The sequence below is a fragment of the Labrus mixtus genome, chromosome 15, assembly GCF_963584025.1.
Source record: "Labrus mixtus chromosome 15, fLabMix1.1, whole genome shotgun sequence".
NCBI classification, from domain to species: Eukaryota; Metazoa; Chordata; class Actinopteri; order Labriformes; family Labridae; genus Labrus; species Labrus mixtus.
The window spans coordinates 11,505,129-11,530,294 of record NC_083626.1 but is presented as its reverse complement, the minus strand read 5'-3'; the positions used below and the strand labels follow the sequence as shown (position 1 = coordinate 11,530,294).

At 39.7% G+C, this 25,166-nt stretch overlaps 2 protein-coding genes across 2 annotated transcripts in view; one reads left to right on the top strand and one right to left on the bottom strand.

The window, feature by feature from the left end:
* The window catches only part of alas2 (aminolevulinate, delta-, synthase 2), a 6,646-nt gene extending 1,369 nt beyond the window's left edge, over window positions 1-5,277 (top strand). Inside the window, exons 2-10 of the mRNA XM_061057394.1 lie at window positions 1-136; window positions 254-349; window positions 436-658; window positions 1,164-1,348; window positions 1,561-1,740; window positions 2,524-2,688; window positions 3,879-4,147; window positions 4,371-4,533; window positions 4,810-5,277. The exon at window positions 1-136 is cut by the window's left edge and continues 211 nt beyond it. Coding sequence (XP_060913377.1) covers window positions 1-136; window positions 254-349; window positions 436-658; window positions 1,164-1,348; window positions 1,561-1,740; window positions 2,524-2,688; window positions 3,879-4,147; window positions 4,371-4,533; window positions 4,810-4,973 — 1,581 coding nt within the window. The 3' untranslated portion in view covers window positions 4,974-5,277. The remainder of the gene's footprint in view (window positions 137-253; window positions 350-435; window positions 659-1,163; window positions 1,349-1,560; window positions 1,741-2,523; window positions 2,689-3,878; window positions 4,148-4,370; window positions 4,534-4,809) is intronic.
* Window positions 5,278-5,405: 128 nt separating this feature from the next.
* Window positions 5,406-23,241, bottom strand: ttc34 (tetratricopeptide repeat domain 34). The gene is made up of 7 exons (XM_061057395.1): window positions 21,422-23,241; window positions 20,875-21,097; window positions 19,961-20,153; window positions 19,016-19,182; window positions 18,368-18,641; window positions 17,998-18,212; window positions 5,406-6,600 (listed from the first exon to the last, which is right to left on the bottom strand). The coding sequence occupies exons 1-7, from the start codon at window positions 23,131-23,133 to the stop codon at window positions 6,055-6,057; spliced, it is 3,330 nt and encodes a 1,109-aa protein (XP_060913378.1). The 5' UTR covers window positions 23,134-23,241; the 3' UTR covers window positions 5,406-6,054.
* Between the last annotated feature and the right edge of the window lie 1,925 nt (window positions 23,242-25,166).

The window sequence follows — 25,166 nt, the reverse complement described above, 5'->3', positions numbered from 1 at the left end:
ACTGTGGACCAAAGGCAGCAGTATACCCAAACAGCCGCTCAAGTAGCTGTGTCTGTATCAAAAGGCTGCCCTTTTGTCACCACTCAGATTGGGATTGTCAAAGCCAGCCCTGAAGTGCAGGAGGACCTCCAAGAAGGTGAGGCATTGTTTATTGCTGCAGAAAACACATTCAACATAAGAGTAATTGAATTTGAATTTAAGCAGAAGCAAAAAAAGAATCCAGGATCTGATATACCCTTACTCCTTTTTTCAGGTTTGATGAGCTCTCTCTTGAAGGGTTTAAAGGATTCAATTCTCCAAAAATCAGCTCAAACTAACGCAGTCACCCACCTCCTTACAGACAGCATGAGTATGTCTTATCGTCAAAATAACAGAGAAGCATATATAACCTGTTATTTGCATTCATTCAAACAAAAAAAACTGTCCTTCTTGCAGTTGGCCCCAGCTACGACTATGACAGCTTCTTCATTGAGAAGATTGCAGAGAAAAAGAAGGACCACACATACAGAGTCTTTAAAACAGTCAACAGAAGTGCTGAGGTATTCCCTTTAGCTGATGATTATTCTATCTCCGGGCGAGAGGGCTCCAAAGTGTCTGTCTGGTGCAGCAACGACTATCTGGGAATGAGTCGGCACCCTAAGGTTCTCGGCGCAATCAGGTAAAGTGCGACAGAAATACAAATGTGACCTTATTATGTTCAAGTATCAAAGACTAGCTCAAACTTCAGTTCATCTAGTCATTCAGCTGTCTGATACTGTATTTCTGCAGTTCAATAGTGTGTTTATAGATTTTTATTTTACATAATGGTTCTCAAGTCCATTTAATTTGTAGTGTCAATGATCGATTATTAAAGTTGTGTTAAAGGACCAACCTATCACTTTCTTTTCCATGTTTTTTATTCCTACAGTGTTATACCAGGTTAAACTTTTGAGACTTGAATGTTTTTATTTCTGTCTGCTCTTTAGTCAAGGAGGCAAATGTGGAGTACTTCCAGTGTAACAGCAACAGCCACTTTTAAGACACATTTATTGAGTGGGTTTTGCAGCATGTGCCAATATTCCAAAGCTTTGAACAGAAATGTGATGTAAAAAAAGAAAAAAAGAAAAAGGATTGGATATCTTTTGTGGCATGATGCTTCATCATTGTGCTCTGGATGTCCTCAGTGATGCCCTGGAGAGACACGGTGCAGGAGCAGGGGGAACCAGGAACATCTCAGGCACCAGTAATTTCCACGTATCTCTGGAGAAGGAGCTTGCTCAGCTGCACCAGAAAAATGCAGCTCTGGTCTTCTCCTCCTGTTTTGTGGCAAATGACTCCACCCTCTTCACTTTGGCAAAGATCCTTCCAGGTAAACACTGATCTCTGAACAGTGGTTTGCTTGAATAGATTCAATAGTAATGAATAGTGACGTCTAGCAGAAATGTTTCAGAGGTGATATAGCCTATTATTATATTATATCAAATATTACAGATATGTTACATTATAGAAAATGTTATAAGGATGTGTTACTGTTCAGAGAGAAATCAGCTCCACTGGTTTTATGATGCGTTCACTGTGCAGGTTGCGAAATCTACTCAGATGCAGGGAATCACGCATCAATGATTCAGGGCATCAGGAATAGCGGAGCCAAGCGCTTCATATTCCGCCACAACGATAGCCGACACCTGGAGGAGCTGCTGCAACGCTCAGACCCAAAGACTCCCAAAATAGTGGCCTTTGAGACTGTGCACTCAATGGACGGTGAGAACAATGTTTGCAGTGCTAGAGTTATATTTTACGTCATTTATTCCATTTGTCAGAGATATGGTGTATCTATCTAACTACTTGAACTGGGCTTTTATTATGTTTTTTAATTATACAATGATCCGTTTTATATGAGATTTTATTCTTTATGTTTGTTTACTAAATACAATTATAAAATGGTGTGTATAATAGTTTACAATGTGAAAAAAGGAGAAAGTTACAAAAGTTTATATAGTAAGTGTGGAATTTTCTTAGTTGTACGTACATTGGTAGCGACATTGAATTCTTCATGTATTTTGTAAATTAAGTCCAGTAGGCCTACCTAATGATGAATAAAATTCATAATCTATAACTAATAAAGAGTCCGGTTGGGAGTATTATATCTCTATAATCTGCAATGTTCAGTCTAAATTATCCATTACTGTCTTGCCTGGGAGGAAATCGTTTTTCTCCTTCAGCTCTATTCTGTGTGCAATAACACACTCCTGAAAGGCTCCTTAAAGCTGAATGGATTTCTGTAACTGCTTCCTAAAAGAGGATAATGACTATATCAAACACTGACTCTATTTTGCTTTGCGCTAGGCCTATATATATTTTATTATGCATTTAAGCTAGAGAGATATTAGTATTTGGAAACACTGTAGATAACTCCCAACATATGTTTAAGTGAATAATGCATATCAAGATCTTACACTGTGGTGACATTTGCAGCACAGATTTCCTGCTGATCAGCTTTATGGCTCACTTCTAAATAAACAACTTATTCTGTGGGGCTTTCAGGGGGCATATGTCCTCTAGAAGAGCTGTGCGATGTGTCTCACAGATACGGAGCCCTGACGTTTGTCGATGAGGTTCATGCTGTGGGTCTGTATGGAGCACATGGAGCTGGTGTGGGAGAGAGGGACAACGTGATGCACAAGATTGACATTGTTTCTGGGACCTTAGGTGAGTATTGCCCTTTTTCTGAAAATGTTTAGCTGATAACCCTTCTCCTATATAGGTTCTTTCACAAGGGCAAGGCAAATGGCCTCAAACTGTCTTAGATTACTGCCCCTCTTCTCGGAATAACTCTCACTTCCAGCCAAGTGAACTAACTGAAATTTAGGCAGCAATAGGCTACCTCTGAAAAAGCATGTCACTTCTCGCATGTAGGTTAAATGAGGACAGGAGAGGACGAGTGAGCCCAGAGGAAGCAGATATTGTATCTGCTGGGTGCCAGCTCTACTCCCTCTCTGGTGTCTCTGATAAAACCATCAACAGGGATTTCATGCTGTGTGAAGCTTTAAGACAGACGAATGGTTTTAGGTAGGAAACCCTGTCAAGCTCTTAGATTTCAACATTCGACTTTACTTAGGCTATATGGTTGCAAGTGCTCAATAGCGGGGAAAAGAAAGAAAAGTTCAAGTAACAGCAGTAACAGTCACTTTAAATAGTGGCGTTAGTAGTTTAACAGTAGGCCTAGCGTTTCGTTAGCTTTGAATAGCTTTTGAGTAGCTGTTTTATTGATTAAGAAATGCGGTAGCATCCAATCAAGCTACAATTTTCCCTCAACAAAGTTGAAGAACAGCCATAGACTGTAAATATCAAGTGTACAGCGGAGCGCTCTTCCACAGCCTTCTTCATTGCTTTTTCAGTGACGTATGAACGTGGAAGAACGGGATTAGTTATTACTGATGGACACTTTACATAGGGACCTCTGCCATCAGTGTGTGAATGGGTGATACCTGCGGTGGAAAAGCGCTTTACACGCTCAAGCCCATTTACCATTTACAATAATCCTTATTAAATAAAAATATGTAAGTGCATATTTTGAAAAATCAACCACTTTTCAAAGTAATTGTATTATGTCTCAGTTGTGCCATTTAGAATAACATCCTTTATATTATTTGGTAGTATAACCAGTAAAATGTATGTTTTACAAGCTCATAATCAAATATTTTCAAATGTGAAATGGTAGTCTTCAAGGTCACTTTACCTTTATTACATACCTTTATCAAACCAAACATATACACAAGTATAATAAGCACTACAATGTCATAATAGTTATGTATGTCACATCTTGACAATAATTCCTATCTCTAATTATTTCTGTCCACTCCTCTTCCATACTTTTTTATCATCTGTTGCTGTTTCAGGCAAAGCCTACGGCTGTGTTGGAGGCTACATTGCCAGCAGCGCCGCCCTGGTTGACACTGTGCGCTCCCACGCAGCTGGCTTCATCTTCACCACTGCCCTGCCCCCCATGGTCCTGGCTGGAGCTCTGGAGTCCGTCCGGGTCCTGAAGAGTCCTGAGGGCCAGGGGCTTCGCAGAGCCCACCAGAGGAACGTCAAACACATGAGACAGCTGCTGATGGATAAGGGCCTGCCTGTGGTCAACTGTCCCAGCCACATCATACCCATTCAAGTATGAGAGTCTACCAGTGCTGCTACATTACAACTATCACTCCAGCAAATCATCACCTGACTTTTCTGGTAGTTAGTAGTGGTGGTTGGAGTTCATTTTAGGTCATATTTTTAGCAATTTATGTCAGGATGATGCATAAATCTACAACCAGCATCAGCATTGTCAAAATAAGTCTTTTGTAATAGGACCTGAATAACAATTAACTTTAAAAAAAACATTTTAGGTGGGCAACGCTGAGCTGAACAGTAAGGTGTGTGACACACTTCTTGAGAGACACAACATATATGTCCAGGCCATCAACTACCCAACAGTTCCTCGTGGTGAAGAGCTGTTACGTCTGGCTCCATCTCCTCATCATGACCCCGCCATGATGGACTATTTTGTGGGTGAGTGCAGGGAACCTTAGAGAAATTAGGTCTGAGTTGTTTTTGTTCGTGTCTAATCAATTTAAGGGGGAACAATGGCCGGTACAAGTGAATTATGTTTGTCCTTAGTGATTCTTAAGCATTAATGAGTCTCTTCATCCACTTTCTCCACAAACCCTGCTATAGCAGCAAATAACACAGTAATCTTAATGACTAGGTATTTGTTTTTAAAGTAGTAAAGAAGTAAATATCTGCATGTACATGTACATTTTTATAAATGCTTGTGTTTTTTCATAGAGAAACTGGTGGAGGTGTGGCAGGACTCTGGGCTCAGGCTCAACAGCGTGGCCGCGGCATCTTGCACCTTCTGTGACCGGCCGCTGCACTTTGACCTTATGAGTGAGTGGGAAAAATCCTACTTCGGCAACATGGAACCACAATACATAACTCTGTCTGTATAATTATTAACAGGAGTCAACAACATAAAAATATTATTGTATACTTACAATCATACAGACATAATTCAGGTGCACCAGGGGGAGTACGAAAGTTATTATTTTGTAATTATTTTAACATTTCTTAATGTCAGTGGTATGGACTAATTCCAGTATTAATTTCTATTTTCATGTAACAATACTAAGTTAATGGATATGATTTTTTTAAAGTGTGCCTTCTTAATTTTAGGAGCATAAAAACCTGCACATTAGGCACTTTCTTAAATATCTTATCTGGTTGTGATGGATTGAATAAAACAATACTATTTAATTTATGTGGTGTGATTTCTTTCATGTACTCATGATGTTTATCGTCTCTTTTTTCACAATGTTTCAACTAATGTTTCATTCAGTAATTAATGCACTATAAACATTATATGGTACACATACAAATATATATTTAAACATTTAAATGATTAGGGGTGATACAAATCTTTACCTTTCATACTCTAATATAATAATTATATAAAGAATGAATGATATTCATATGATGCATGAAAAATTACAATGAATAATAGAACAAACCTTTCCAGTTATCCTTAAGACCTGAATTGAAGTTGGAAGACATAAGATGTATACGTAAGTGTGATGTTAAGTGTCCTCTAAGAATTTTCAAGCATGTCCTATTTAAGCCCTTAACTTGAGCTCCAATCAATGACGTTTTATGACATGCTGGAGCTCCAACGAGGAGTTTGTGGTCATGACACAGGCTGAAGTTAATACAGATGCCTCTATATAAGTTTAAAGCAGACAAGAACATCAGTGATTAAACTTATTTATATATAGTAATGTTTAATGCCTGTGACTTCTGATTCATGATGAGTAATATGTTTTACTGTTAAAAGAACACAGGATGAGATGTTTTATCAAAAAATGCTAATTACTAATCAAGACAATATCAGCAAAAAAGTTAGAGGTACTACTTTGTCCACAGGGATTGCCTAAATCAATTTAAACCAAAAGTTCCTCACAGGCGCTTAAAGGTATAGGCACTTGCATGGTTACATTATGTGACCTCAGCTGGAGCTACTTATTGATTCTATCCTCACTAGTTGACATTACAGGGGCTGGTAACTTCTCGTTTGACCTTTGCCTTCAGTCTGCGAAGCTCTGGATTCTCACGGTCGATAATTAGGCCACATTCAATATATGCCCAGGCTTTATTGAGCTGCTGCTCTCCATAGTGCTGCAGCGCCCCCCTCAGGAAGCACTCAGCCAGACACAGCCTCCCCAGACCCGTCTCCACACACTGGATGGTCTGGTCCTTGTGAAGCTCCAAAGCTCGAGTGAAGTCCTCCAGAGCTGCTCCCTCCCTGGAACAAATCAGCAGGCTGCGGCCACGTCTACACAGGTCCTCCGCCCAAACTCGAGGTTCATCTGAGCAGTTGGAGTCAGTTCCCTGGTGTCTCTGGATAACTCTATCTAGGTCAGCTATAGCATGTTCATGTAAGCCCAGCTGAGAGAGACAGGCAGCCCGCTGACGAAGATACTGAAGTCTTTGATTTCCCACTGCATGTACTGCAACATTCAGGAGTGCAAGGGCCTGATCCCAGTGACCACCTGATGACACACTGCTGGCTTCCTCTGCTGCTGCCTGTCAAAGTGTGGAGGGAAAGGGAGAGTAAATATGCAGTTGATAAATGCATTTATCCACATTTACAGCATTTAGGCTTCAATGGAAGGTCATCGCAATATGAAAACGATCTGCATGCATATTGGCTGAAGTGGTTGCACTAATGATCAGGCAAAAATGTTTACAGGACACACAGTATATGCCTAGGAAGAGAAGGAGGAGCAATTGATCCAATTGAAAGGAGCAAAATTCTAATTTTTGAAGGTGACCCACTTCAATATAAAACATTTGTAAAATCATTTGAATACAGCATCGAGAGCAAGAATCCAAACACGAGTTGTCTTTATTATCTCGAACAATACAACACAAGAGGACAGCCAAGGGAGCTTGTCAGTAGTTGTTTGCTGTCATATAGTTATCAAATGGTTTGGACAGAGCATTAAGAAAAGCTAAATCTTTACTTCACAAGCATTTTGGAAATGAGCATAACATTGCTTCAGCTGAGAAGGCTCTTTTGTGGATGTCAATAAAAGCAGATGACACTAAGACTTCAAGCACGTTGTTTCTTGGATGATGTATTTATTCTTTGAATGATATCACCTACATGCACAAACTAAATATGCCTTCCAACATGCTAGGTATCCTAAAGAATCCATCCTATTGTCTGAGCGACAAATGTAGAACTGTGGTCTGTGATTTACAGGAAAAACTAGACATGGTAGATTTCCTGGAAAGGCAAGTGAGGATAGTAACAGATTCAGTATTCAGAGACATTAACCACACCTCTACAGTGGGTAAGGACACAAGGAAATTTGAGCAATGACAGAGGAATAAAGGAAAATGTGAATTTGTTATGTGGACTGAATCATGCTTTGGATATTTGTCATTTATTGAAAAAAAAAAAAAAAAGGCTGTCTCTAAGGTTTTTAATGTGTGTAAGGGGCACATCAGCAAAGACTGCAGGAAGCGACTCTCATCCAGTTTGCTGCATATTCATTAAAGTAAACTTGAAATGGATAAAGAACAAGCAGAAAAAGTGACAACAGGTGAGAACAGTGCTGTTGCCTCAGGTCAACCTATAGTGTTGTCACTGGGGGATAATTGCAAGCTCTCAATAGTGCCTGTTCAAGTAAAGGCTAGGAAAGGGAATGCAACAGCTATACATTTCTTAATACTGGTAGCGCGGCATCACTCATCACTGAGGGGCTGATGAACAGGCTTCATCTTTAAGGAAGAAGATCAACTATTCTCCTGAAAAAGATGGGTCAAAAGAAGGCTGTTGAAACCTATATTATTTTGGGCCTAGAGGTTGCTGGACTGAACAACCATTTGCATCCTTTGCAAACTTCCAAGTGTCAAAGGACCATGCCTGTTCATAAAGGAAACATTCCGCATCCAAAGGTTTTTTTAAATAAATGGTGTCATTTTAGAAATTTTGAACTGCAAGATATTGACTCTGAGTAAGAGTCGTTAATTAGATCATATGTTCTAAAGGCCCTGGAACCACTGCAGGTCATACGGAGTGTGGAGTTGGACCATACGCTGTAAAAATAATGCTTGGCAAGACAGTTACTGAATCATTGAAGGAAAAGGTTGATGATGCTGATGAGCAGGCTGCCATTGGTGTCAATATCATTTCAGTGGTAAAACTGTTTGAGCTTTTGTAACAGCTGTTCAAGACAGACTTTCCTGAGTGTGTCATGGATGACCAAGAACGTTCAGAAGAAGACCAAATGCTCTTGGATTCAGTTCAAAGCCTGCAGAGCTTGATTGTCATTACTGCATCAGGCTAACATTAAAGGACAGGAACATACACATGCCTTCGAACAAAAGTGTTGCTGAACAACGTACACTTAACCTGAAGAAAACGTTCAAATTCATGAACAGTAAAACAACAAGGGTTGTAACTGCCGAGATATGTGAATACACTAATCCAGCAACCATGGTTTCACAAGGTTCATCAATCAAGTCCGTTCTTGAGAAAGGAATATGGGTCTCCAGGTCTCAGATTCTTCTTCGACCTGTGGAGGAATGGTCTCAAAACTTGGATGGATTGGAAGAAATCTAAAGACCCTAAAGTCAGAAACATAAATATGTTTTTATGGCAGGATCACGATCATAATTTTTATCTTATTTACAAGTCACTGACCAGTTCAACCATACTTATTTCCCTGTATATTTTTTAATGCACATAAAATGTGCTAATAAGTGTAATCTAGTTTAAAGTCTTCAGCAACAACATGTTTTTCAATACATTAAACATTTGCCAATGTAGTTTGCACCATCAGGAGTCTTCTGACACTCTTTGTTTCTACTCTACTGACAATTCAAAGCGATTTTACAAACAAAATCATAGTTGAAATTGAAACTCGATTAATTTCCCAGCCCTAGCTGAAGAACTACTCCTTCTGCACAAATAAAAGCAGCAGCCAAAAGATCTGCACTTGTTGCCCAAATTGCCTGAACTGGCTGCATCTAATGCTAAGTTGGCCGTTTTGGAGGCTTCTGCTGGATAAGGTCTTTCTCATGCACCAACAGACAGCATGAACTCTTGTTTTTGAAATGGAAAAGAGAAAACTGTTACCAGTCAATACACTTAACCCCATTTCCAAGGAGTATGAGCCTTCAGCACATAAGGAAAGGGTTGATCATTGCAACAAAGTAAACAGTAGTCAACGGAAGTACGAACAAAACAACCTGAAAAACACATTTTGATGGCAAAGCGACATCCTGAACCAAATCAGCTTAAGCCTTTGGAAACATCACAAAATTGATGGCCTGATACAACAACTGCATGGGTAAATCAATTAGTAGGCAACACATGGATCATCCACAATGTTATCAGATTCCATCTGGAGATGTTGTCACTATTATGCATCAACAAAACAAAATAACAGCTGCCCTTGCACACCAACGCCAGCATAAGACATTCCTGTGTTTGAAGGAAATCCATGTCAATATAAAGCTTTTATTAAGGCATTTGAACAAGGAGTGGAGGACAAAGCTACCTAAGCGGACTGCTAGTACTTCCTGGCAGCCAAAAGAATTGGTTCATAGCTGCCAGCACATGACGCTGTACATACACTTCAAGAAAATTCTGGGAACCAGTACAAGATTGGAAATGGACATATATGTAGAAAAGGCTTTAGCCTAGCCAACAGTAAAGGCAGAGGATGTCAAATCTTTACAAGCCAATTCTTTATTCTTGCACAGATGCTGCAACGTGATGGAAGAGCTTCATCATAATTATGCAAGAATTGGATATGCCCAGAACATTTGAACATGGTTGTTTCCAAGTTGCCATACAAATTAAGGGAACCCTTCGAGAACTTTACGCTATCAGAATGTAGGCCTGCTCGTAGTACCCACAGTACAGTCTCTAAATGCAGTATGGGAGGTGGAGCCTTTAGTTATCATGCCCTTCCCCTTTGGAATTGTCTCCCAGTCAAGGTCCGGGAGGCAGACATATTCTGTACTTTTAAGTATAGACTCAAAACATTCCTTTTTGATCAAGCTTATAGTTAAGGCTGGCACAGGTATGGACTAGCTAGCTCCTATGCTGCTATAGGCTAAGACTACCGGCGGAACTGGCACCTTGAGCTCCTATCTCTCTCTTGCTCGGTGCATTGACATCATATTACTGCATGTCCCTATGTTATGAATTGGCGCTATACAAATAAAGATTGACTGATTGACTATCTGCACATCTTAGTTACTAACCACATGTTTTCCTGGGAGCTCCTGAGCTCTCATGTCTTGTAGGTTCCTCGGGATTGTTCCAACGAAACCACCTCCCTCTATCCCATTTTTTAAGCCTAGCACAGTTTTGACAGATGGCTGTTCATCATGACACTTCTTTTACAAACAACTCAAAGAAATAGGAGATATTTTACTGTCATTGTTTTTCACATGCTCATCTTTTGGAGAAAGGCGAACTGTTCCTATGAAAGAAGCACAGAGAAAAGATCCACTTCCTAAAAAGGAGAAGGGAATATGTTTTGGATGTTTGGAGGCATTGGACACATCAGCTGCAAAAAACGCTCGATTTGTCAGATTTGCAATCAACATCCTCCGGTACTTCATATTCTAAAAGGTAAATGCTGAGTCGCTGCAGAGACTGTTCAAGCTGTTTAGCAGCAATTTTACAGTACATGAATGACTATTTAATTCAAGATTCAAAAATCTTTATTGTCTTTCACATTGTGATAGAAAATTACCTTCGCTTAAAGGCTCAAGTATCATTAAATCATTCACAACCATTTATACTCACATGAAATCATAAAAATAATGAGCTTGGGCTCAGAAGAGGTGTAACAAATAAAGTCAATTGTTGCTTTCTGTAAAAGAGGTGGTTTCATTTCGGAGAACTGGGGTAGCAGCAGTCGTGCAGTGTGGCAGACAATTGCAGAGATCAATGGGTGAGGGATCGAAAAGAACTTGATCTGGATAACGACAATCTTCCTGTTGAGAGAGATTTAGGTATGTTTTGGTGTGACAGACTCCTTTAAATTCAAGATGGAAGTGAAACAACCAATTACTCTGTCTGCCAAGATGTTTCAACAAGACCCCTGCAGGAGAAGCTGTGGATAGGACGATGCTATACCATCAGAGATCTTAAACCAATGGGTTGCTCTCATCATTCAGGGTTGAAAGATGTGTAAATCCAAAGAATTTTGGTAACCCCATACACGGCCAACTACATCATTTTGTGGATGCCACTAAAGATGGCTGAAGAATTGCAGTCATTGTTCACGTCTCTTTCCTTTTAGGTAATGCCAGAATTACACCTCTAAAATGATGAAGTTTGGGAGCGTATGATATGTTGCATTATAATGGACTTCACGCTGATTACGTGTGAGATAGAAGCCATTTTTAAAGGTCCAATATGTAAGATATCTACTGAATTGAATCATAAAACTACATTACCATCAGACATTAAGGAAGCATGCTATGTACAAGTGCTGTCTTCTCTGTCAACGACCAGTAAGTACATCCTCGTTCTAAGTTTCGATTCCGGTGTGGAATGGTTTGTTTTTGTTTTGCCCAGAGAAGGTAGGTGGTTTTAAGGCACCCTTCCATCCAGAAGAGATGTTCTTACCGCAAAGCAGTTTCTGCAAGAGTAACAAGCGAATATTTTTTGGTATTTAAATGGGAATATGGACATGTGGAGCCAATGAAAGTAAGAATAAACTAAAGGAATTCAACAAGACAATTTGACTTGGACTTTCAATTGCCTGACAAGGTAACTTTTAGCATGTCAAATGGTTAATATAGGTGCAGCGCCTAGCGTCAAGGAAAAGCTGCAAATATTTTGACGGGAACAGACAGAAACCTCAGAATGAATTTAAAAATAGGTTAACAGGTTATAAGGAGGATCTTGGTTCAGGTAAAAATTATTTTTTTTGGTGTTAACATTGAATCAGATGACACAGAGGAGTAATAGTATGATGGTCGAGACATAAAAAAGAGGGACTTTTCCAAAAAGATTGTATGTCTGCAGCCTCTCGTCTCATGTCATCTTGTCTGGAGCCCTGAAGCCACGCACCCTGAAGCTTCTGATTATCAAAATAAAAGCTTGCGTCATTTTATACTTGTATGATCGCCAATAGAACACTTAAAAAATATGTCCAACAAATGATACAGATTATGATAGATAGATAGATAACATTACCTGTGCAGGAATAAAAATAGATACCAATGTGCAATTTTATGAACCTACTTAAAAACAAAGCTGAAATTAGACCCCCAATGGATTCTGAGTAAAACATGATCAGTCATAACATTTAAATCAGTTATAATAGTTAAACTATTATAATTGATTTAAATGTTATGACTGATCATGTTTTACACCACCATCATCCAGCCTGTTCTGTGCACCTCCATCACTGTCTGGTTTGGATCCGCAGCCAAACTGGACAGACACAGACTGCAACGGATAATCAGGACTGCAGAAAAAAATAATTGGGGTCGACCTGCTGGTTCGGTATGGTTCTAAGTTTTGAAGCGTCAATTCTAATTCTAGTAAAAGGGACTTGATGCAGCACTTTTTTTCTTTATTAAAGAACATTTAGAACTTCCCGTTTACACATTGTCTTAAGAGCAGCATAAGACAATTCAGAATTGTACACCTGCTCACGTTTCTTTTTTGTAACATTTTAAATTAAACATTGCAAAAACAAAAATAACAAAATAACATATACTTATGCTGCAACCTTCAAACAGTCTCCAATAAATAAAATAAATAAAGTAGGCTATTTTAGAAGGAAATACAGTAATCAATAGCGTATATATAAAAATATCTTTTTTAAATTGCAGATACAAGCACTGACACCTTTTGGTTTTTTAAGCCAACACTTCTGGGACAGAATAGTTTCATCGCAGAATTAACAATATTTCCCTCTGTCCCTCTAGGAACTTATAAAAACAATGACACACAATAAAATCACATTCTGCATGTAATGTAATCGGCTGCAATAAAAACCCCAATGGCATTTGTTATGTCTTGGCCCGTTCAGAATAACTAGCAAAAGGCTGTTTAAATGCAAATGACAGTGGTGTTTGCTCCATGGTCTCTCTTTCCTAGTTGCAGTGACGTTTACGTTCGCGTGGTGCCTTTTCGAGTGATTTTAATAAGTTGGACTTGTTGCCAGCGAAGTACCCGCTGAGCTATGTCACACACTACTCTCGTTTTGTCAATGTCTCTTAGTTCATTATTGTATTTAACTGGGGAACCGAAATGTTCCCACACAGGAGACCTTATCGATAGCGGGGGATCTTCCAGCTTGGGCTGCTCATTTGTTGTGACTACCATGACGCTTGGCAGCTGTGGTGTGCTCCCGCTTTGCGGTCCGTGTAGGAACACAGATTAAAGCACTTTTGTGCCGCGCGTACTCGGATCGGTAACAGTTTCTTCCCCCAGGCTGATGAAAGTTTAACAGTCACAGAGTGTCAGACCTGTCGCTGTAAAGTACCGGTAACCCTTAAACCATCACCACCTGTGAATGTATAGACTATTTAAAACATTTAATGTTCAATAACCTAATCATGTAGGCTATACTTTAATATTGTCCTCTTCATGCACATCTTTAATGTAAATACTGTAAAAAAAAAAAAAAACCTGTATCTTATGTAGGTTATATTAACCATCTGTTACACAATCACATATTTACTTTCAATCTCATCTCAGCATTTCTGCACTACTACCATTGCACTATTGTCTTATTTAGCGGCTGAGATTGCAACACTCGTATATATTATTCTTTGCTTATTGATGTTCATGTTTAATGTTAAACTTTTGTATATTGAGAGCACAGGTCACCGAAGACAAGTTCCTTGTGTGTGTGTGTGTAAGCATACATGGCCAATAAAGCTGATTCTGATTTACTTCAACAAAATGCAGGATGAATCAGTGGAAATTATTTCTTTTAATGTCAATGGGGTTTTATATCCGATTAAAAGAAGCAAGATCTTGTCAAAACTGAGAAATGAGAAGGCCAAGATAGGATTTTTGCAAGGAACACATATGAATGAGTTGCTATACCCTTGTATCCAATACACTAAATTATTAACACACACACACACATACATATACATACATATATATATATATATATATATATAGCATATTTCAGAGACTAGAAATGAAGGTGGAAGATTTGTCAGGATTACAGGATAGCGAATAGAAGGCATTTTGGTCACTTAATGAATGTTTATGCACCACCTGGGAGTGAACGGTTATTCTACAGACATATTTTTGATGTAATGGTAAACTCCCAGGAGGTGGTTATTTGTGGGGGAGACTTTAACATCAGGCTCAATCCTATACTAGACTCATCAAGGGCTGCTAATCATAAGCCTCTAACAAGAAAAGTTAAAGCATTACGGAAGAACTGGGCATATATGTTTGGAGGACTAGTAGAGACTATACACACTACTCTTTCCACAGATAGGCCTATGCAAAGGATTGCAATATTGCTACAATTGAGCTGTCAGACCATATAGCCTAATTTCTCTGTGTGTTATTCTAGAGAAGAAAAGAAGGAGATCAAATTGTAAATGAAATTCAAATATACTAAATGACCTCAAAATAGTGGAGAAATTGAACAGAGACATCAAAGACTATCTGGAGTTTAATGATACTGAGGAAATATCACCAATAATTCTATGGGACACACTGAAGGCGGCAATGAGAGGGAAAGTCATTTCCATAACTACATATATGAAGAAACTTAAAAAGGAAAGATTAACAGAGCTTCAAACGAAATTAAAACACCTACAACCTGCGCACAGTAATAAAATACATCCTGATTTAAAACTTCAATAGAAACACACAAAATGTATACGCAAGAAACTCTTTTGCCGTATTTATTGAGCCCATGGGCCAGTTAATTAGACAGATTGAAATTGTTAAAGTCATTAGGATCACGAATCACTTGACCTAGTGATGACATTGTTGACAGATTTTGGCAAACTATCAGATTATAAACTCAACACATCAACAGGTTATGACTCTAAACTTTACCATCTCAAGAAGTTACAGGATAAATACAACCTCAAATGAGAAGCTGAAGGTTTTAAAATATTTAGGAATAACTTTATCAAAATACCTCTCTGAATTATCACAAGTAGATTAAGGACCTCTATCCTCAAAGATTAAATCAGATATGCATAGATGGAATTTTGTACCATTCCTAGGGCTGAATTCAAGAATAAGTGCGATCAAAATGAATATCCTACCTCGACTACACATCTTTCGCACTTTACAATTGAGGTAAACGACAATCAGTTCCGGGAATGCAATAAATGGATTTCTCGGTTAATCTGGTAAGGAAAGAAACCAAGAATCCGATTTAATGTTTCGCAAATAGGAAAAGAAAAAGGAGGAGCATCACTTCCTTGTTTCCGATACGATCATTACTTTTCACTCCTCTGCTTTACTGGTGTAATTGTGAATTTTTTCCCTTCAGGCCGATTGCAGATAGAGGACTTGCAGTTTAGGTGGAAGAGATCAAAAATCCTTGGATAAATCTTACATCAAAAATATGGCAGAAGGTGGTCAATTCATGTGGAATTCTGTCAGGAAGGGGGGGACGCAGGGGTGCCTCAAAGTTATCCCTGAACGATAACCACAAAATCGTAATAGCAATAGATTGGAAAGGGGGAAAAAACAACAAAACTGTATAGAGCCACAACAGGCTTCCTAAATGAAATAATGCACTGAAAATGATTGACTAAACCACTGCTGCCAAGAAGCTGACTCAAAACCAAAATTGTCCAGGAGACCCAGAAAACATTTAGCGAAAGGTAAAGGCTGCCAGGGAGACCTTTGAGAACACAAAAGGCTGGAGTCACAACAAACTATCCAGCACCCCAAATTATACTCTGGGAAACAGGCAAATGACATCAAATACGAAGTTCTGAGTTGGTGTTTACATATACACACAGACAACTTGAGACGCCACATGGCGAACCTCTCACTACCTCTGATGGTGAGATAATGAGTCAGCACAGATCACTGGAGACTACAGAGTATATAAAAGCTCCCCACACCTGGGCTTAATCACAGCCAATCAGTGTCACACACACCTGACTGCAGTGAGTTGATTCTCTCACCTCTCTCACTGAGCAGGACGAGTGAGTGCCCTCACAGAATTCACAATATGTTAAAACTTTTCGGATGGTGTGCCTATGATACAGAATTTCTTACCAACAGGGGTGGTGATAAAAGATTTGAATCATGGATAAAGAAAGGTCTAACAACATATCTCTCATTCACAAATAAAGGTGTTACAAAGTTTTCAAAATCTTCAGGAAAAACACGGCCTTGAGCAGAAGGATTTTTTCCAATATTCAGTTGCGACATTATTTGAAACCAGATTTTCAAATGTAAAGATTTATCAGTGGCAGAAGTTTTATAAAATCTTGAATTCTGCCTTCAGTTTAATGCCAAGTAAATCTATTTCCAAACTGTATAATGCCCTTAATGCAAAAAGTGACAACACCTTATATATTAAAGAAAAGTGGGGAAAAGAAGCAGGAGGCTTTCAGCAGAGGTAACTCCTGGGATTGGGGAAAACACTGCTGGAAAAATATTATCAGATATTTTAAGACACCATACCAAGAGAAATATAGGGTGACAAGTAGGATGTGTTGGAGACAGTGTGGCTCAACTGAGGTGAATAATTTTCATATATTTTGGAACTGTCCCAAACTGAGCTTTTATTGAAATGGTATTCATAAAACATTAATTAAGGTATTTAAGACTCATATACCACTGAAATGTGAGTTGTCTCTACTTGGGCCACATCCTGTGTCTGAATAAGAGGAGGGATACAAAGCTGCTGCAGGCTATTTTAGCTGCAAGAAGAAATCAATCACTAGAAAGTGGCTAAATCCAGTGGCAACTACATTAGAAGAATCATTTTTGAAAAATTGAGAAATTGACTTATTCTTTGAGGATCCCAAAAAAAAATTCTATCATATTTTGCCGAAGTGGATTGAATTTATTACCCCAATGCAAGCAAGTTTTGGACTCCAATCTACTCATGCTCCCTCCTCCCCTTTGAAAGAGAGCTACATACTTCCACTGGAAATATTTAAGATCATTTGTAAAATGGGATTAGGCAAGAAAATGTATGTTTAAAATATTAACAGTAGGGATGTAACGATTCACTCAACTCACGATACGATTCACGATACTTGGTTCACAATTTATTTTACAAAATGAGACAGAAAAAAAATTATGAGATAGCTGAAAAAGGTTCCTTTAACTGTTTGGCTCTTGCACTCGTAAACCCACTTGTCAGTGTCGTTTGGCCTTTCAATGGGTTTTTTTTCGCGAAACAAGGGGAGGTGATTGGAGCTTCTCATTGTGGTGTCGATTAAATGCTGCATCATGTTGATTGGACTATTTATGTAGGCTAGTTCCCCCGTCTTCTTGCATTATTTAACAGTTTTTGTCCTGTCTTATCTTCTCAACTCTTTCATTTTCTGTCTTGGGGAAGCCAAAATGCTTCCACACCTCCAATTTAAAACTCGGTGGTGCATCCTCATTTCCAAATCTTGCTCTGCAGCTGCCATGATACCAATGTGAACCTTGACACCTTTGAATCGATTTTTAACTGCCTTATGATTAATCTTTACATCCCTAATTAACATAATTAACAGTAGAATCTTTTAGAAATTATTTTCCTTTCCTTTCTTATAATTTATCTTATTCTCTTTTTTTGCAACACAAATAGCCTAATTATAGCTAAGCAGATATATGGGCATGTTTTTGTTTCTTTCATTTGAAATGTATTGCAGAAAAACAATAATTTGCTGATGTTTGTAGAACAACAATGTTACAAAAGCTATCACGTTCAACGTATTAATGCCGCTCTCTCCATACTGAATTGAGGCTTCTTGTTCTAGGCATACCTGTGCAATGAGTTTTCGCTGATTTACTGGCATCAAGGACAGCAGAAAGTCCAGACTGGATGATTCTTTCTCACTAAGTTTGCTGAGCCTGCGAGCCGCACAGCGATAGTTACTCTGCCAGGCCTCCACCACACCCAGTCTGGCTTGAGCCACTGCATCTCTTGGCTCCTGGCCAAACACCTGGCCCAGATGAGCACCTGCTGCTTTCACGTCACCTGGAGTAGATGGACCACAACAGCAGGGGTAGGGATAACTGTAAACAAGGAGTACCTGATAGAATGTCTTTTATCAAAGTGGAAACAGCCTGAACCATAATGGAATGTAACTAGAATGCTGACATCAAGGATCCTAATGAAAATTCAAATCTCACCTTTGGCTAAGAGTGTGTCCACATATAGGAGATGCCACCTGGGGTCTCTGCAATCAGTCCTCATCAGAGCTCCACCAATTATAAAAGCCTTTCTAAGCTGCTCTTCATGGCAGGGGACAGCGTTAGTGACTAGGATGTCTGACAGATTAGATCGACAGAACTGATGCAGCCAATCACAGACCAGCTTGCGTGCCTTGTCCTTGAGGGACAGGATGTCTTTGGTGACTATGTCTGTGTTCATCTGAAGTGCTGATAAGATATCATTGGTGCATTCCTAAAGGGAAAAAGATTTCAATTTTTTTATTTATTATTCATTTAATATTGCCTACAGCTATACCAACTTTTTGTTAAACTATGTCTATCGTATCAGCAAAATATGCAAAAAAAAAAAACATGTTCGTAAAAGAAAACAACATTCAAATCTCTGATATCATGTATAGTTTAAAGTGTGCTCACATATCTGCCCTTTTTCTAAGCTTTGCAGATCAACATGAGCATTGTGATCTACTAATGTACCTCCTAAAATTTGAGATTTTCCAGTTTCCTTTTACAGCTAATTGCAGCTACTAATTTGTAACTCTGAAAAATTAATCTTCTAGATTGTGTGTCTAGACACCTGAAAAGTATGATGAACTGTGAATAGAATACCTGTTGTTGATTCAGCATGAGATACGTGAAGCCTCTTCCACAGAGTGCATGAACATGTTTTGGGTGACCCTTTAAAATGGCACTGAAATCAAAGATGGCAGTCTTTCTTTGGCCCAGCAAGGCATAACACCTTGCTCTCTCCAGCAAAGAGTCATCTGCCTCACCACCTACAACAATGCAGTTATATGACTGACATGAAAATATTTACAGCATTTATATTTTTAATTTTTCTAACTTTTTCTCTAAATATACATTTACCTGCACTTAACCAATGACAGTTCAGAAGCTCGATGACATGTGTTGAAATGTATTCACATTGACAGGTTTTCTGCTCAGGTTGCCTGTCTTTAAATTAAATTGTAAAACAAAAACAATCTGCCTGCTTTTTCACCCATTCTTGAGAATTGGGACAAATAATGCCCCAGCACACAAACTTTTAATGTCAAAAGATTTCATATATATGAAACAAATATGAAATATCATATTTTTGCTCTACTTTAATTTTTTTAAACTTCTTAACATCCACTATGCCAGAAAACGCCCTTATCCCAGACAACAATTCGAAACTTCAGACAATTTAACAATGTGCCAAGTAAAGCATTCAAAATATCAAACCTGTAATACCTACTGATTACATAGATGTAAAAATACTTTTATTGTCATCTACATTTCATTTTTTTTTTAAATTATCAAAACTTTGGCCCATCAAAGTTGTGTCCGAGATTTTTGGCAATTCCGTCTGACTTTTACAAAAAGTTAATAGAGTCAGTCATTAAGGGGTTAGCTACAACTAAAGGACCCCTGTCTAAATTCCTGGTTTCAAAAAAAGTGGTTATGCTGTTCAAACATCGTAAGGCTTTCTAGTATTTTGAGAAATTCATTAAATAACATTGCTATCAGTTGTGTATAACAAACATCCACATGTCATGAAAAGATTTTAATCACCAGAGGCCATGATAGCAATGGAAAGATATGCCACAGCCTCCCTCACTGCGCTTTCCTCTTTTGTGCCCTCCAGGATGCGTTTTGCAGCAGAGTGACAGTGTGCCTGCAGGAGTGTCCGATCCTTTTGCTGTGCCACCGCCAAGAGAGGGCGCAAGCAGCATGTATCACCACAATGGATGAGCTTTTTCAACAGCTGTGAGGAAAATGAAAAGGCCTTTGTTTCATCTTTAATTAGTGATAAACGCTTAGGCTCACATTCTCTAACTAAGATGGGTTTTTTTTTTATTTGGAGGAATATATTTCTTCTTTCAATAAATAAGGACATTCACTGTCACAATCCTATAGGACATAATAAAGGTACATTGTTTGAAGAGTAAAGGCAGTGTTGACTGTTTATGATTCCATTCACAAAAATTATATAAACATTTTTTTTTTTGATTTATTGAGAAAAAAATGAGAAAAATGCTGTGTGTAGTTATACATCTGAATACTGGGGACTTTAACAGGTGATCTGCATGATTAAATGCCCCCCTTATTGTAACTGTTCCCCTAGTATTGAGACAAGTTGAGATTTAATGTGCCGACATCCTATGGCACCGGGTCTATCAAATGCTTTCGCAACTGAAATACAAATAAAGAAATCTAACTTGAGGGTTGTAAAATTAGTCGTCGTGGTCCTTTATATCTTTAATATAGTTTTTTTGAGGCTTTTTCATGGGAGCAATTTCAGTGAATGAGAAAAGCACATGCAGGCAGTTACTCCAACCCTAGAAAAAAACCAGGTTTTGTGTTTTCACCTAGCTACCACTAAAACAGGCAACATCGTAAAAATGCAACGCCTTTACAAATGGTGTTCCACACATTTTCATGCAAAACAATCTGAGTTTTAGACTCACTGCCTAGAACCTACATACCTGATTGGTGTCATATAAAAAGCCTCTGTGCAGCTGCAGCAGGGCGAGGCGAGCCAGTATGGATGCCCGTGGACTGCTGGGCCCAATGGAAAGTAGTAGCCGATAGGCCTCTTCCACCCGGCCCAGCTGGTACAAGGCATCCGCCGCCATTATCTGAGACCCATCATTCCCGGGCTGGAGCTCCATCAACAGCAGAGCCAGGGAGTGGACACCAGCAGGAATTCTGATGCACAGAGGGGGAAGAAAAAACAACAACAAAATAAAAATCCTGAATGAGGACCTTTTAATTTTATTAAGAAGATTTTAAAGCACTGTTGACAATGCATTTTGAATTGTAGACAATAGAGGCCTACTTAAACTTTAGCAGATCACCAGACTTCTACAAACATTGACTTTAATAGTCCCTCTTGGGAGATTTATTTTGGTCTTTTTTAGGCCTTTATAAGACGGACATGACTCTTTAGGGACTTTGATACAATCACATGTCAAATTGTCTAAAAAAAAGTAAATTTACAGTTTATAACTATATATGAGGCAAGCATTATACCCTGATCTCTGGTTTTCTCTCTTTGATGGAGCGTGTGGCTGATCCCCTTTCTGGTGTTGTTGGGAGTCTTCATGGGAACAGGACCTGGATTCATGCTCTCCTGTCCCCTCCAGCATTACTCGTCCTTGCTCCAGTAAAACAGTGACTAGGAGTCCCCGGTAGTTCCATGGCACCAAGCAGCGAACAGTCAGTGCTGTTTCTTGAGGCTGCAGCCTGCTGGCGGTCACATAGTCCAGAGCTGTGAGGTAGTTTGAGCTGCCCATCATGCGCAGGAGGCCCCTTCCACACAGCGCCCGCACACAGCTGGTTGGGTGGGGGGCATTGTGTTCAATCACAGCCTGGAAGTCTTCTAACGCCCCCTTGTGGTCATCAGAGAGAAGTCGTGCGTATCCACGAAGAACCTGTACAGTGTTTTGATAGCTTTGCTGACCTTGAGCAGAAGCTAGCTGGCTGCAGATAGAGAGTGCCTCTTTGTGCTCCCCTCTGAGTAGAAGAGAGTCTGCCAGTCGTACCCGCAGCTCTCTGCTTCCGCCGTCAGGCTCCAAATGGCACAGAGTCCGTAACTGACTGATCACAGGATCCAGGAGTTCGACTCCGTCAGTAGATCGAAGGTCTGGACGGATGAGGACCCGTTCTCTGTAACCAGACAGGCCCCTCTCTGCCTCCTGGCGGAGATGATTGCGAGCGGCCATCCCTGCGCCTTGACCTGTGAATAACTTTTGGAAATAAATCCTGGCAGTTGCAGGATGGGTCTCAAATGCCTCTCCCAGGTCCCTGCATGCCTCTGTAGTCCTTCCACCTGCTGACAAGCAGGCTGCTGCTCGACACGTTAAGAGCTTTGTTCTTCTCTCATGAGTTACTATGAATGACATGTCTTCACTACTCTCTGTTTTCTGACAATGACCATGATTCAAAAGAGCTGCGTAAACCTCTGCACTGTCACCAAACCTGCCTATCAAAAACAAATATGCTGCTTGGAGTTCCTGCACTTCTCTATTATCAGGGGAGATTGTTAACAAAAACTCAATAATTGTTGAAGAAGTCTCTACATCAAGCTTTTCATACTCCTTTGACATTACTGCACAATCATTGTCAAACATCAAAGAGGGAATTATTTGCAGTAGTTGGTCTCTACAAGCCCCCACTATTTTGGGAAGGTGCTGAGATTGTCTTCTTCGAATGAGAGTGACAGTTTCAGATTTGTTGCTTAGGTAAGCCCTGAGGTAAAGCTTCAGCCCCTTGACACTGTGAGGCTCAGAGAACAAGCAGGCCAGAGCTTGTGTTATCTCCAACACAATGCCAGTATTACCTTGTGAATGAAAATTGTGCTTCCCTTCAAGCAGAGCAGTGCAGCGAGCAAAAATCTCCTCGCAGCTATGTCCACCATTCTGAAGGAGAGACTCCATTTTGAAAATGGTGGCGGACAGATTGTTGGGGCAGAGTGTGGACAGAAACACGGCTGCAAGACCTTTATTTAGACCCTCAGCAGGCTGGTTGTCCCCGTAACCATCAAACCAGCCTTCTAGAGTAGAGATCACTCCACCCAGGCTGGACTTCAGTTTCCGCATGTGGGACATGGTTGAGGCAGCATGAGTCCTAAAGGCAGACATGTAGAGTGTGGTAGCCCTCTCCAACTCTCCGGCCTCAAGGAACTTGTCCCCTTCCTCACATAGCCCCGAAACATTGACCCCAGGTCTGACCACAGCAGTCATAATCAGTCAGCAGGCACTCTCTTTTTCTTTACTCGTCCCAGTGATTACAGCATTGATGTCACCTGATGGTTTAATAAAAATGAAACAAGGTCAAACATGATTTGAAGAATTTTCAAATTTTCAAACCTGCACATGAAACTAAATATTGAAATCAATGTCAGCGTACAGTAAAGAGTTGGTTTGGTTGTACCCCAAGTGACTTGTAGGCCAATAGCTAATTATTTTCATGAGTTATACCTTCAATTTGACCATTGTAAATGAATCATCTTTTTTGACAGGTCTTAATAAAAGGGGCCACTGACATGCCTTACAGTAGAAACAGCTGTGAGATCATGGCTATGAGCTAGACTGTGATAAGCCTGGAGAAGTCTGTGACTGTCCTCCCCTCCTTTTTTTTTTCCTGCTGGGATGTTGTGGGTTGTATCTTTTTTTTGGAACAGAGAGGCAAAAGGGTCCTCTGCTCCATATTCATTGGACTCTCTGGCTGTGGTGGAGATCCTGGAGGTCTGTCTGTTAAGAGAGGAGACAGTGTTTCCCTTTTCTCTCTCCTCCTCCTCCTCCTCCTCCTCCTCCTCCTCCTCCTCATTTCACTCTGTTTGGAGGCCCACCTCAACAGCATACACAATACGACTGTGAAACTCTCTATCATAATCTGGACAATTTCCTTAGGATGTTGACTTAGGCTACTTGTCATCTAAGGAATCTATCTCCACTGCTGCTGGCTGAACCTCCTTTGTGCAGGGGGGGTGATGACGCCAACTTTTCGCCACACATTCATCCAATCATGTTCTGCATAAAAGTTACTAAACTGCGCGCAGACCTAATATGATCCTAAAGACCGATTTCATTAAGTAGCCTAATTCTGGACAGCTTTCTAAAATATACTAGCCTAATCGCGATATGAAAACACTGAGAAACGTAAGATTATTCGCCTCTGTTAGAGGGGGGTTTCTTCTTCTCTGGCGTCTATACCTGCAATAAGCCTCATGTTGCAAACCACCTATAGGCCTACTAACCAAAACTTTGACAAAACCTTAATCCGTGACTTTTTATATATGGAAATTACTCACCGATTATTTTACTGAACGTCCGGTGTAGCCCACAGAAAACATTGGCCCCATTACTGTAATTCAATAGCCCGGCCGCACAGGGTTTCCATGACAACGTGGTAAACTCATACAACAAAAGCTCTCGCGAAGTTTCACAAGTTTGAAGCAGACGGAAGTAGACTGTACGTAAGAGAACAACGCCTCCTCGCGCTGTCCTCTTTTCGGAATGGGACCGTCCTGATGCGCGAGATAATGATGCTCAAAGCACGGGCCCGGTTGCCAATGGAAACCATTAATGCTTGTTTTCCCAGGAAGACCACAACACTGCAGACACCAGCTCGTGTAGTCGACTTATCAGTTCCCTCACGTTAACTCGGACTAAATGTATAGCTAGTGTTAGGAAAGGAGAAAACAACATAAAAAGTTACGAGATAAAATGTTATTTTCGCATCTCAATAAAGGCGTCCATTAGGCCTACAGATATTTTTCCAGAGGCAGAAATGTGCCTTCTTAATTTCACTTTATCTGGGAGGCGCTATAACGAGTGTGAATTGCTCATTGATGTTACCTATAGGTAGTAGGCTAGATCTTTATCGCTCAATTAAGCCTACATGATTGAGACCGACAACTTTGAAACCCAACATTTTCTTGAAGTGTTTAAATGCTTTCCATAATAGCCTATTATTAATAATCATCTTGCATCTTTGCATTAAAGGCTTTATATTCTATGCAATTTTTCACACTTAAATATAATAGAAATCAAGTATATCCTCTGAAAATAACTGTGAGTAATGACTGTCTACAATGGGTGTAACACACGAGTCCCACTGTCTGTGATGTTTTCAGAGTTTTCAGAGTCCTATCTTCAGGTTGTTTACATCGTTGGGACGGCCGGCTAACTCCTCCCCTCACAAATAAAAGTTGTTTAATTGAGGGACTAGAGAAAAGAAGAATAACATACTGTACTCACTGCTTAACTGTGTT